General features: G+C 44.9%; 1 protein-coding gene and 1 long non-coding RNA gene across 3 annotated transcripts in view; one reads left to right on the top strand and one right to left on the bottom strand.

Annotated features, from left to right (window-relative positions):
- The window catches only part of LOC144293729 (uncharacterized), a 23,864-nt gene extending 21,113 nt beyond the window's left edge, over positions 1-2,751 (bottom strand). Inside the window, exons 1-2 of one of the 2 annotated variants that reach the window (XR_013360959.1) lie at positions 1,906-2,751; positions 1,674-1,807 (exon numbers count right to left, since the gene is read on the bottom strand). This is a non-coding gene — a long non-coding RNA (uncharacterized LOC144293729). The remainder of the gene's footprint in view (positions 1-1,673; positions 1,808-1,905) is intronic. The other variant, XR_013360958.1, reaches the window with a different exon arrangement.
- TM4SF4 (transmembrane 4 L six family member 4) overlaps positions 1-13,157 on the top strand; it is a 25,123-nt gene extending 11,966 nt beyond the window's left edge. Inside the window, exons 4-5 of the mRNA XM_077864730.1 lie at positions 8,059-8,248; positions 12,516-13,157. Of these exons, the coding sequence (XP_077720856.1) occupies positions 8,059-8,248; positions 12,516-12,533 (208 nt within the window). The 3' untranslated portion in view covers positions 12,534-13,157. The remainder of the gene's footprint in view (positions 1-8,058; positions 8,249-12,515) is intronic.

The raw sequence follows: 13,157 nt of genomic DNA, 5'->3' as shown, positions 1-13,157 counted from the left end.
GAGTCTCAGGCACGTTGCTCCTCCGAGGGAGAAGAGCTGGACACGTGGGTGGTGTGAAGTTGCCCAAGAGCTCACCTCTAAGTGCTCTCTTGACAGACACCAGGGGAAATAACAAGACAGGGTGCCTCAGCTGGCCTGAGAGAAGGAGATTTGCAGTGTCATTACTGACACCCAAACATTTATGAGCCACAACATGAGGCAACTAATAATATTAGGAAACAGAAAGTGGTGGCTTCCATGGAAAATCTTTTAATAGAAAATGAGAATGACTACTCACTAACAGGGCTCAAAGGTTTTCACTAATTCCCCAAATGCTCTATGACTAAACAATCTTTTAAGGCACAAATTTATGGAAAATGACGTTGGAGATATTGTAGATTCTTCATGAGAGTTAATGTTGATAGAACTCATTGAAATAACATTTCATATTTTCATAGAACTTTGTAAGCTGATAAAGAACTTTTTTCCCTACAAATTTATAATTGAATCCCCACAGCAACCCCAAGAGGTAGTTACTCCCTGCCAAGGCAGGCTTACTAAGTTCGGCTGGCTCAAAGTCACACAGCTAGTTGAGGACAGAGGCGGGGCTCAAACTCGTGTCTTCTGACTTTGACTTCTAGTCTTTCTACATTACACCTCCCTCTGCCCATAGACTGCACTGTCCAGTGCGGTAGCCAGTGGCCATATGTACCTGTTCAAACTTAAATTCATTTAAATGAAATAAAGTTAAAAATTCTTCAATCACGTTAGCCAGATTTCGAGTACCAGTAGCTACGTGTGTCTAGTAGCAACTGCACTGACACTCACAGATATAGGACATTTCCGTCACAGTCTGTGAGGCAGTGCTGCGCCAGCCTGTGACTTCCAGGAGGCCTGGGCCCATTTCTGTTTTGTCCATCCCTGCCTGGCACGGTGACAGACATGCCTAGGGGGTTCATGAAACGCAGTTGTAGGGCCTTCCTACATGTGAAGGAAGGGTCCATGCCTAAAGAAATCTGTAGAGTCTAAAGAAACTCAAGAGCAGACTTTAGATGGGGAGGTGGAGGGCGCTGGCTCTGCGATGATACAGGTCACAAGGGTTTCAGGTAAGATCTCATCCCTCACCTGGAGTTAAACAGGAGCACAGGCCTCTCCTATCCTCATCACATGCAGGGAGTCCCAGAGGTATTGATTATATTGCGGAAAGCCCCCTTTTCTTGCAGAGGACTGTTGGAAATGTCCAACTGCCGTGGGGTTGGCCTACATGAGCATAGACATCAGACACCAGACCCGTTTCTGGAGGTTCTTCCCCGGTGGCTCACGCTCTCCCTCCCAGGGCCATGTTTATGAAACTCCAGATTGTCTCCCTTCAAGGCCTCTTCTCCTATTATTTCCGTCAACAGCATCAGTGCAGGATTAAACGTGCTTTTCTGCTTATTGGTCCTTAAATGATGACCTTAAAATTAATTAGAACAGGTCTATGTCCAAAACAAAGGAGGGAGAAAAGGAAACACAACCCTGGCCCTCCAGTACCACCCCAAGACAGCACAATGGCGTGAGGCCTAACGCCCTCCCCTGGCACGGCCGCTCCCTGCTTGGGATGGAATGGGACGGATGCCCAAGGTCAGGAGAGTGACAGCTGCTCTGTGGGCCAGTACAGGAAATGCCAGTGTGGGGGAAGGACAGGAACCTACCCTCCAAAGTGCTCTGTCCTTCTGATGAAGCGAGTTTTCATGCACGTCACTCAGCGATGGATGCTTTCATGTATGTTATCCTGTCTTCTCCCAACAACGAACCCGTTCATCACCTGCTAGCAGATTAGAGAGGTCTACGAATAAAAACAGAAGACAGTCAACTTTGCAGGCAAGCAGGAACATTTCGGCACTCTCCCCCCTCCTCTGTTCGTGGCTGGGCTCTGATAATTACCCGAGAGGAGAGAGGTATTCAAACCACAATACCCGCGTAGTGGCTTCAAACTAAAATATGATTAAATCTCGCTGTGTCAGGGTCATTGCAAAACCATGGATGCTACACTTTCCAGGTGATTTGTAGGATATTTAAGAGAGACTTTGACTATTCCTGGTTGTAGTTTTTTTTTTTTTTTTTTTTCCTCGTGCTCTGACTTTGGAATTTAATCCCACAGAAGGTGCAAGCCCTCTGTCTGTACAAGGCATGACATGTGCCCCGACTGGCACAGGAAGGGCTCTCAGGAGGAGGGGCTCTAGGTGGAGCATCCTCTTTGCCACCTGGCAGGCTTTCCTCAGCATTCCATTGTCTCCTACATCCTGTGTCCTCTCTTGTGAGGCAAGAAATCACATTCCTTTATGACCTAGTCGCCCACACCAGCTCCAAGCCTTCCCTCGGACTGCAGGGGCTCATCTTGAATTTCTTACAATAATTGAACCTCTGTCATTTGGTGTTTTTTGGTTCACAAAGGGCTTTCGCCCACATGTTTCCTTTGATCCCTACAAAAAGCTTGTGAGATCACCTCTCCTTTAGAGGAAGATAGCTGAGGCCCAGAAGGGACAGGCCGCTTTCGCAGAGAAATGCTGTCTCTTGAGGACTGAAGCTCACAGCCAATCTTTTTTTTTTTTTTTTTAATATTTTTAATTTATCTATTCGTGAGAGACAGAGAGGGAGAGGCAGACAGGCAGGGAGAGAAGCAGGCTCCGTGCAGGGAGCCCAATGTGGGACTCAGTCTAGGACCCTGGGATCATGACCTGAGCCGAAGGCAGACGCTCAACCACTGAGCCATCCAGGCGCCCCAAATCCAATCTTTTTGAGTCCAAGTCACCATCTCTTTTCTAGAACACAAGTGATATTGATTTGCATTATCCACTTTTTGTATAGGTTATAGATTCCATCTAGCATAGCTTAGGGGCCTCTGCCTCCATGGACTCTTCTTATCCAGGGGATTCCAGAACATGAGCATTGCAGCAGTTGTGGTGATAGCTGCAGACCTAACGCACGTGCACAGTTACCAGTGAGGAGCAGCGATGAATCACTGGCATGTATGAGCTCCAGTGAAAGGACTCAGGACAGTTTTCACTCTTTCCTTGTCACCAAACGGCAGCGGAAGCCACTGCTACTTCTTTCTTTCTTTCTTTCTTTTTCTTTCTTTCTTTCTTTCTTTCTTTCTTCTTTCTTTCTTTCTTCTTTCTTTCTTCTTTCTTCTCTCTTTCTTTCCTTCCTTTCTCTTCTCTCTCTCTTCCTTTCTTCCTTTCCCCCTTTCCCCTCTTCTCCTCCTTCTCTTCCCCCTCCTCCTTCCCCTTCTTAATGTTTAGAGGCCAAGTGGTTTTGCATGCATTCTCTTACTTAATCTCGCTAATAAATCTGAGACAAATTCTTACCCCTGGAGTTGAAAAAATGAACTTCAAAAAGGTTAATTTGCCCAGGGCTCCATAGCTAGTAATTAGTAAAAGGGAAATTTTAAAAGCAAACAAACACTTGGCTGGTACCCCACTTTGTGCTGAAGCCTGGGCCAGACATGGAGCAGAGGATAGATACGCCCCTGCCCCAGTGAGCACAGGGCCGGTTAGGGTGACAACACGGGCCAGACCCTCACAAGGCAGAAAGGGATGAAATGGAGAAGGGAAACCTCTCTAAGGAGCTGACACGGCTGGTTTGGAGGCACAGGTGTGCCTTCCAGAGAGGGAGGAGAAGGCACATTTTAGGCAGAGAGGAGAGCAGGTCCTGAGACAACCATGGGAAGGGCCAGCATGCTCAGAGAATGTCCCATCACCATGAGCCAGAAGCGCAAGTTAAATGTGGCCAAGAGGAAGAGAAGGGGACACCACGCGGGGGTGTGATTGACAGGTAGGCCAGAACTTTGGGATTTCAGGGACCAGTAGAGGACCTCGAGCAGGACATGTCACCAGCACTTAGGATCTCTAGGACTATCGTGATGGCAATGATGTGGAGGATGAACGAGTGCTCAGGAACCAAGAGAGAAAAGTAGGAGGTTGGAGTAGTGATCCAGATGAGATTATGAACAGCTGCGAGGCAGTGGAACTGGGACTTGAAAAAAAAGGACACAGATTTCAGAGCCCCTCTGAGATGAAATCATCAGGATTAGGTGTGAGGAGACAGGGCAAAGGTCATTAAGGTGGACTCTGAGATGTCCACCTGGGGACACAAAATTCAGGACTCCTCAATGCCATAGAATGTAGCCTGTCATCTGTCCCTTGGAAATGTTGGCTGGCAATCATAGTAAAAGAGCAAAGACAGTTAACTTTTTCTGCCATGAGAGTCATACTAACGAAGCATTCTAGAAGGAAAAAGAAAACTAGGATATTTCGGGATACACCCTCTTGGCTTCCTTTGATGTGGGACCTCCTCCCATCCAAGGTCTTCCTTTCTGAAACAATTGGCTACCTCTACCTTGACCCTGAGCTGCTGAAAGGGAAGCAGCTTGCACAGGGCACGGGGCGCTACAGGAGGGAGAGCCAGAGGCCGGCCAAGGACGGTTAGCAGTGGAGGGCGGGGGGGACCAGGGACAGGGTCAAGCACAGTCCTTCCGAGTCGGGCCGCAGCCCTGCGAGCTCCCTCACACCGAAACACAGAAGTCAGGTATGACCAGTGTTCCTTCTGGACTTCAGTGTAGACCATCTGCACTTGGGCCTCAAGGATTACCATCAGCTGCTCTTGAACACATTCCCTAGAGCTGAAAGCCACAGTGACAGAGTGACACGGGATTGCACCCTCGCTTTCCAGCTTTCCCGAAGCAGGAAACACTCAGGGAGGTTAAGAAGCTTTGCTCTTGGCCTGATGGGCCTTAGGGACCAGTCGGAGTCTGGTCACACCTCTGCTACGTCCCAGTGGTGTGATCTTCGACGATGCATTAACCTCTGGGCTCTTCCTCTGTCCAGTGGGGGTGACAGCAAGCTCTGCCTCACAGCTCCAAGGAAGAATGAAAGACCCGAGGTACAGAAAGCACTTGGCACAACTACTGCCACATGCTGTTTGCTAACCATTCCGCCATAGGATTCATTTTTATGAGTATAACTCATTACTGTGAACGGAATTCATCATTATGCATTAGAACGTTCGGAAATGTTCCGCTTTTATTATGATTTTGTGCTTTAATTGCTCTTTTTCAACCAGCCCCGTGAAGGTTCAAAGAGAACATTCTCTTTACCGTGCTATGGGTGAACCTTAACTGGCATGCAATTGTAACTATATTGTGTAAATCACATCTCATCAATAAACCATATTTCAAATCTACCAAAGGGATATCATCGCTCAAACAGACGAGATTTGTGTAATGATTAAGAATATTGGCTGTGGAGTCAGGCAGACCCAAGATTAAATCCGGGCACTTCCATTTACTAGCCTCAAGCTCTTAATCTGTGTGTGTGTCCGTTTTTTCCGTGAATGTTCCGTGAGGCTACTCCATGCCAAGCATCGTTCCAATAAGATAGCCTCTCCTTGCAGGATTGGGAAAGAGGATGTGCAGCAGGTAGGCCAGGGCCCAGTGCACAGCCGGGACCGGGACACCACAGCTGCTGGTAGTGACTGACACGCCCAGTGCTAGAACTGGGGACAGACTTGGGAGGCTGGGCTAGGCTGGTGTGTGCAGTCGTGAAAAGAAGACAGGCAAATGGACAGACAATGACAGCTCAGGGTCCTAGGGGCTCTGCTCCAGAGGAAACAGAGGGTGCTGAGAGCCACAGGAGGACCACCAAAGCCAGCTGAGGGCAGGGAGGGGACAGCAGGGAGTCCGTTCTGGAGGACACGGCCCCTGAGTGAGCCAGGCAGAGCATTGAGGCCCCCCCTTTCCTTGCTTCGGCTGCCTTGGTTGCTTGCAAGGGAGTTTCAGGAGATCCATGGCTTTCCATCCAGGTGTGGATAGGATGGCAGCAGGTCAGGTGGAAATGTCCTTCCCAATATCGAGATGCTTGCAAACTCCAGTTGGGTGGCTTTAAACTTGCCTCCACTCTCCTTGCTTCACAGAAGGTGGAAGCAGGATTAGCTCTTGGGGCGGTGAAACATTAGGGTTCCCCTTCCCCTGGGGTTGGAGAGTCGCACACAGCAATCATTGCCAGCATCCCAGAGTCTCGGGCCTGAGTCTGGGAGGAGAGTAGAAGGGTCTGGAATGGGTATTCGTGGTGGTTCGTGAGCGGTGAAGCAGCAGCAGGAGTGGGACTGAGAGGATGTCTCCAAGGTACCCAAACTCCAAGGCACCCTGGCTTCCAAGAGCCCCGAGAGCGCTTTTCCAACCTCGCCACCAGGGGCCGCTGTCGTCCCATCTCTGCAGAGACTGTCGCCGAGCGAAAGGACCCGGGCTGGCCAATGACTTCATCTCAGAATCTTTTATAAAACGTGCCCGGAAAATATTGTGCCTTTATGACGTTCTATGATCAAGTTTAAAAGTTGCAAAGACAGCAAGGACCGCGTAGAAAAATGCAGACCAGAGAGATGAGTTTTCAAAAATAATCGAGTAATTAAAAAAAAAAAGGGAAGTTGCATCCAATACAGAAGGTGTGTTACCTTCACGAGGCTTCACAATTGTGAGGTTGTTCTCAGCCCATTTTATAAATGATGAGCTGATGCTAAGACTTGTAGGAGGAATGCACAGCTAGTGAGAGGAACGCTTGCACTCAAAGCCAGGCCCAACTGAATCCGCAATACCAGGCTCTTTCCTTTAGACCACACTGCTCAGGTCAAGCACAATAATAAAAGTGCTAGTGTTTATTGAGCACTTACTACATGCTACACACTGCTCCAAGCACTGAACCAGTATTAATTCATGTAACTGTCACAGCAACCCTACGATTTGATGTCATTCCCACTTTACAGATAAGCACGCAAGTCACACGGCTGATGAGCAGCTATAGAAACTGTGCGATTACGGAAAAGTGAATCAATGCTACAAACAATGCAATGTTTTCTTTTTAAATCAAGAGCAACATGCTCCTTCTTTCCTTTGTTCCTTCTGTTCCACTAAACTCCAGGGTATCTTCCATCATTCCAAAGACTTTTGAAAATCTTAATACAGAGCGTATTTAAAAACGAGTACTGATGCACTGGAGAATTTGTCAGAAACGGGAGTCATCAAAAAGATCTGGAAACAATAAGGTAGATGTTATTTTAGTAGCCAGGTGGAGTTTCCCACTGAGCCCCCGAAAACGATAGAGGGTACATAAAGGAAGAGGGAGACACCGATTTGTAGCTCTAAGAATGTGAGAAGAAATTATAATAATCCACATTGACCTACTTTACCCTTGTTTGTGTCTTAATATACTTCACAGTTCTCCTTCAAGACGCAACGCCTTTTATATTGTAGTGAACCCCTAATGTATATATCTTATGAATATAGTGCGGTTTCTCCTCTTTCAAAGTTTTACAAACTGTGTATTTAGGCAGCAGATTATTTTTTCCTTTTTAAAGGAAGGGATAAAGGATTTTGAAGGAAGCCATTAAATCCTTCTGTCTGTTAACAGATTCACAATTTGGCTAGAATTAGGCCTTAAACAACTAAGCTCTTCTCTTTAGCCATGGGACATGATTATACTTTACATGGCTTCAGATGGCCACTAGACTTGAAAGTTTGTTAAAAGTCCAAGTGGTCCCTCCCAGTGGGGAAGATAATGGCCGGGAACACTGGTGAGAGTCTAATCCTGGGGTGCCTTCCTTTTCCTGGCCCCATGATAGATACTGGATTTACCTATCCTTTTGGCCAGCTCACAAAAATCACTCGTCAAAAGTAAAAAATAAAAAATCACTCTGTCACTTAGTAGCTATGTGGCCTAGGGGCAAGTTGCTTAACCTCTCTGTGCCCCTATGTCCTTATTTGTGATATGGAAGAAACGAACCATAAGGTCACTCTGAGAAAGAAAAAAAAGAAAGTGGGTACGTGTACAGTGTCGAGAACAGGGTCTGGCTGGTACATAGTATAGACTTAATAAAAAAGTTAGGTGTTGTTTTTAAAATTGTTATTATGGGATATTTTTCCTGTGGAGCTTATATTTGGGAGGGACAGTATGGCAAAAGAAAAATGATGGTGGTGTCTCTCTAGCCCGGGGTACTGCACACAGTCTACCAATGTCTCCTTCTTCCTCCATGCCCCCCCCCCCCCAGGGATTACCTCAATGATGAGGCCTTATGGAGCAAGTGCCTCAAGCCTGAGGATGTGGTGCCCTGGAATCTGACCCTCTTCTCCATCCTGCTGGTCGTAGGAGCGATCCAGATGCTTCTCTGTGTCATCCAGGTGGTCAATGGCCTCCTGGGGACCCTGTGTGGAGACTGTCAATGCTGCGGCTGCTGTGGGGTAAGTTGAGGTCCTGGTGCCTTCTTCTCACCGTGCAGGAGGCTAGGGCAGGCCACCAGCGCCGCTGCAGAGGGTAGACAGGGTGGCAGCTGCAGAAACCCAGCCGGAGAGGCCAGGGAGCCCTCTCCATGGGCTCAGGGGAACCGTGACATTGTGTGGCCAAGAACCTGGTTCTGCTGTCCGTGCACGTTGACGTACATGAGGTGCACAGGGTGAGGTGAGGTTGACAGACTTTTCAGTCTGACACCCATAGGACCACAGTCCTGGAAGCAGAGGGCTCCAAATACTTGTAGGAGTTTACAATAATGTTTGTTACTATTTATATGAAGATCCCCAGGAATTGGGCATTTGTCATATGCACGGATTGACCACAATAACACGTCATGGTCCCGCCCCAAATGTTCTCATTATTCCCTAATAGATCTAGACAGTGGGTTAAAGTTGCCAAGAATTGGGTGCCTGGGTGGCTCAGTAAGTTAAGCACCTGCCTCAGGCAGTTAAGCACCTGCCTCAGGCAGTTAAGCACCTGCTCAGTAAGTTAAGCACCTGCCTCAGGGTCCTGGGACCAAGCCCTGTGGGCTCCCTGCTCAGTGGGGAGTCTGCTTCTCCCTCTCCTTCTGCCTCTGCCCTCCCCCCACTTCTGTGCTCTCTCTCTCTCTCTGCTCTCTTTTTCTCTCAAATAAACAAATAAATTCATAAGTAAATAAATAAATAGTTGCCAAGAAATATGTGGAACATATGTCAGAGCATGGCCTTCTCCCTGGAAAAGAATGGAACATACCAATGCAAAGCCTATATTTTGACGAGATCTCTGATACAGAAGAGAGAAATGGTTCTTAAATGGGGGGAAGAGGAGGGCATAAAAGGAAATTACTGAGGATTTAGTCTCCAAACATGATTGTAAATTATCAGTAGTACAAAAAAACAAAAATATACCTATGGACACTAAGACAGGATGATTATTTCAACTAGTGACCAGACCAGATTGGGCAATTGTTCAAACACACATGGAAATAGTTAAAAACACAAACTGTTGTATGAGGAAAAAATTAAACAGAACTTGAGAATTCCATAAGGAAGAACTATGCAAATAAATATGAATTGTGGTCTATCTACTTAATATGACATCATGTCCCAATTTTAAATGATTCTAATCCTTTTCTCTGATTTTTTAAAAGCATTTTGTTTATTTATTCATAGAAACACAGAGAAAGAGGCAGAGACAGAAGCAGGCCCCACGCAGGGAGCCCAGTGCAGGACTCGATCCCAGGACTCCAGGATCATGCCCTGGGCCAAAGGCAGGCGCTCAACCGCTGAGCCACCCAGGGATCCCTTTTTCTCTGAATTTCTAACAAGCATTATATGTAGACAGGTCAAAAACTATGTGAGAAATATACCGGAGAGTTCAATGGGAAGCCTGTGTCCTGCCCAGGACAGCTATCCACCCAGCTGCCCCGGTCTCTACCTAGTTTCTTCTATATCCATTCAGGGTTACTTTGTTATTATTTTTATTCTTCTTACCTTAAAATTATTTTTAAAACTGAGAACACCTGGGTGTAACCTGGTCAGTTAATCATCTGCCTTTGGCTAAAATCATGATCCAGGGTCCTGGGGTCGAGCCTGCTTCTCCCTCTCCCTCTGCTGCTCTCCCTGCTTATGCTCTCTGTCTCTCTGTCTCTCTCAAACAAGTAAATAAAATCTTTTAAAAAAATGTTTAAAACTGTAATAATACTGAAAATGCTTATGAGATAGTGTTACTTAAAAAGAGCAAGGTAAGTCATAGGGGTGCCTGCGTGGCTCATTTGGAAGAACATGTGATGCTTGATCTCTGGGTTGTAGGTTCAAGACCCACTTCGGGTATAGAAATTACTTAAAAATAAAATCTTATAAAAAGATAAAAATCAAAAAGGCAAGATACAAAAGAAGTAGACAGAATAAATAAGAATGTATATAAGAAAAAACAAATACTATGAATTAAAAAAAAAAGACCTAAAGGAAATCCAACTCAAATGCTAAATGATCAGTAAGGAGACTTTGACTTTTTTCTTTCCTTCTAGCTTATATTATTCAAAAAAGTTTAAAAATCATGAATTTTAAAATATACAAAATATAAACAAAAAGGTCCCCCAAATCAATTTTAAAATGCATCTATTACAAATAAGTTTTATTGACTATTGGATTTTTTGTTCTATAAATTTTCCCCCCAAAGATGTATTTATTTATTTTAGAAAGAGAGTGAGGGGGGTAGGGGTGCAGAGGGAGAGAGAACCTCAAGCAGACTCCCACCTGAGCACGGAAGCCTGGCTTGGGGCTCCATCTCATGACCCTGAGATCATGCCCTGAGCTAAAAACCAAGAGTCGGACACTTAACCAAGCCACCTTATGCTATAAGTTTTCAGTTCTATCGTGTTGTGTTTTAATGTTTTGGTCCTTAAACACAAATGAGAAGAAGAGAAAACCACGGGTCAGCAATCCATCAAAATTATTTTTATGATAGCGGTTAAGAATATTGAGCATCTAAATCTTGTAATTCGTCCAAAATGAATTCATGCTTGCTAAATCAGCTCATTTCAAACACTTCCATTATTTCTTTTTCTGCTTATGCAGAAGAGAATCATATATTTGATTAGGAAACAAATTTTCATTGCAGGATATAGTAGAAATATAGCTGCCCTTTGACTAGAAGGATTATCTATAAATTTTAAAACATACCCATAGATGCCAGTACGTAGACTCTTTTCAGTGAGTGTCATCTATACAGATACTGTATTTCAGCAATTTTAATAAATAAATCATTTGATAGTCAAAAGTTAGGACTCCACAGTCTTCAATACACACATGTAAACTAGAGAATCAGAGGGTGAATATACTTCCTGAGTCCATCCTTCCTTCCTTCCTTCCTTTTCTTCTTCCTCCCTCCTTCCCTTTCTTTCTTCCTTCTCCAACTTTTTATTTAGGAAACTTCAAATCTACATAAAATTAAAGGAACGGTACAAGGAACACCTATATATTTTCATCTAGATCCACAAACTGTTCATATTTGCTCGCTCCCTCTTTCTGAATCACTGGAAGGTAATGTGCAGACACAATCAGGAAGCTTCACTACCAGATACTTCAGTGCACACGAGAGCTGCATTTTTTTAACAATCGGTCTGCTGAGAATTCCTTTCTTGCTGGCAGCTTGCCCCTCATACAGCTGGTCAGCATCCCCCCGCCCCAGTGGGGGTGGGGGGACCCGGTGGGGGGACTCGGGCTCGCAGCCCAGTTCCACAGCCTCCTAGCTGAGTGGCCCCAGCAAGCTTCCTCACTTCTCCAGTCGTAGTTACCACGTCTGCCTCTTGCAGACCTTTTACAGAGTGTGCAGATCCATTGCATTCAAGCAGAAAGTATTTATTGAGAGATTCCTGAGCCTGGCACAGTCCTTACATGAGGTAATAGATGGAAACGTGCCTTAAATACAAACTATGAGACCTGGGTTGAGTGCCAGCTGCGCAGTCTTGGCAAAGTCAGTTGCACGCAACTGTTTCTTTGTCTGCAAAATGTGGTTATTAAACCTATTTCCTAAGGTTGCTGAGGGTCTAACATGGGGTGATAAATATGTATGCATATCAACAATTAGAAGGCTCAGCACATTGTACTGATTGTTATTTGCTAAGATATAAACATTGGTGCAGCTTTAAGGAAAGGAGCACAGTGTCCGGGTTCAGCCTCCCTGGGCTCAGATCCTGACTCCTCTACTTATCAGTCAGTGACTTTGCATACACCACTTGAGCTCTCTGTGCTTCTTATCAAATAGTTGTTTTTTTTTTTATAATAAATGATATGGGGCACCTGGGTGGCTCAGTGGCTTCAGCATCTGCCTTCAGCTGAGGTCATGATCTCAGGGTTCCTGGGATGGAGTCGTACATCGGGCTCCTTGCTCAGTGGGGAACCTGCTTCTCCCTCTCCCCTGCTTGTGGTTGCTCTCTCTTCCTCTCTCTCAAATAAATACACAAAAATCTTTAAACAAATAATAATAAATTATGCAAAATAAAATGAAGCCTCAACTCCTGTAAGCTAAACACAGGTAAATGACAGATGAAAGCTCTGAAATAGTCAAAAAGGTATTGAAAATGTTCAACCGGTAACCAATATGAGGCAGGAGTAATCAAGAAGGGGGGTGATGGGGATGGGGAAGGGGAGAGAAGAAAGCAAAAAAAAACAAAAAAACAAAAAACCCAAAACACAAAAAAAGAATAATTTCATAATTAATTTTTCTGTCTTCTAGGGAGATGGACCAGTTTAAATCTCGTTGAGGAGCTGCTCTAACTGGACGGCATATGGGACACTACATTAGACTTCTTCCTGGGGTTGGCAATTCCTACCTGCTTCCTAACTAGCAAAGCTTAGGGACAGCAGAGTTATTCCTTCTACTTTCCAAGCAGCTTAGCTCAACTCAGATTTTTATGCTTTTTTCAAATGAAAAATAGTTTGGTCATGGAAGTTAGGTTTCTTTATCTTTCAGATTCCCTTCCTTCCAGAATTGAAGAATAGGTTCAGAGCAAATTGTTCGTAATTTGTTTTCAGTGAAAAGTGTGTAAGGTCACACCTACTGCCACACCACTTCTTTGTATATAGAGATGTTCATATCTTTGGAAGTTTTACATAATTCAACAGAGGAAAGCGTATTAAAAATGAGAAACTACGACCTGTTTTGGTTTTCAAGGTTTATGAGAAACATAGAATGACTGATGTATTATAAATAATTTTACTTGGTGTCTTTGGGCTGATATCTTTGAGGTACCTGTGACTAGTCTTTTGAGCCTGCTTATATTTGTAAGGTTTTCTTGTGTATATTAAATTAAAATAATAATTTAGAGGTGATATAATAAAGATTGTGTTTGGGAGGGAAAGGAAAAGACTGAACAAA

Source organism: Canis aureus, chromosome 22 (genome assembly GCF_053574225.1).
Source record: "Canis aureus isolate CA01 chromosome 22, VMU_Caureus_v.1.0, whole genome shotgun sequence".
Taxonomy (NCBI): Eukaryota; Metazoa; Chordata; class Mammalia; order Carnivora; family Canidae; genus Canis; species Canis aureus.
Note: the sequence above shows the minus strand (reverse complement) of the source record. Positions and strands in the feature narration are given on the sequence as shown.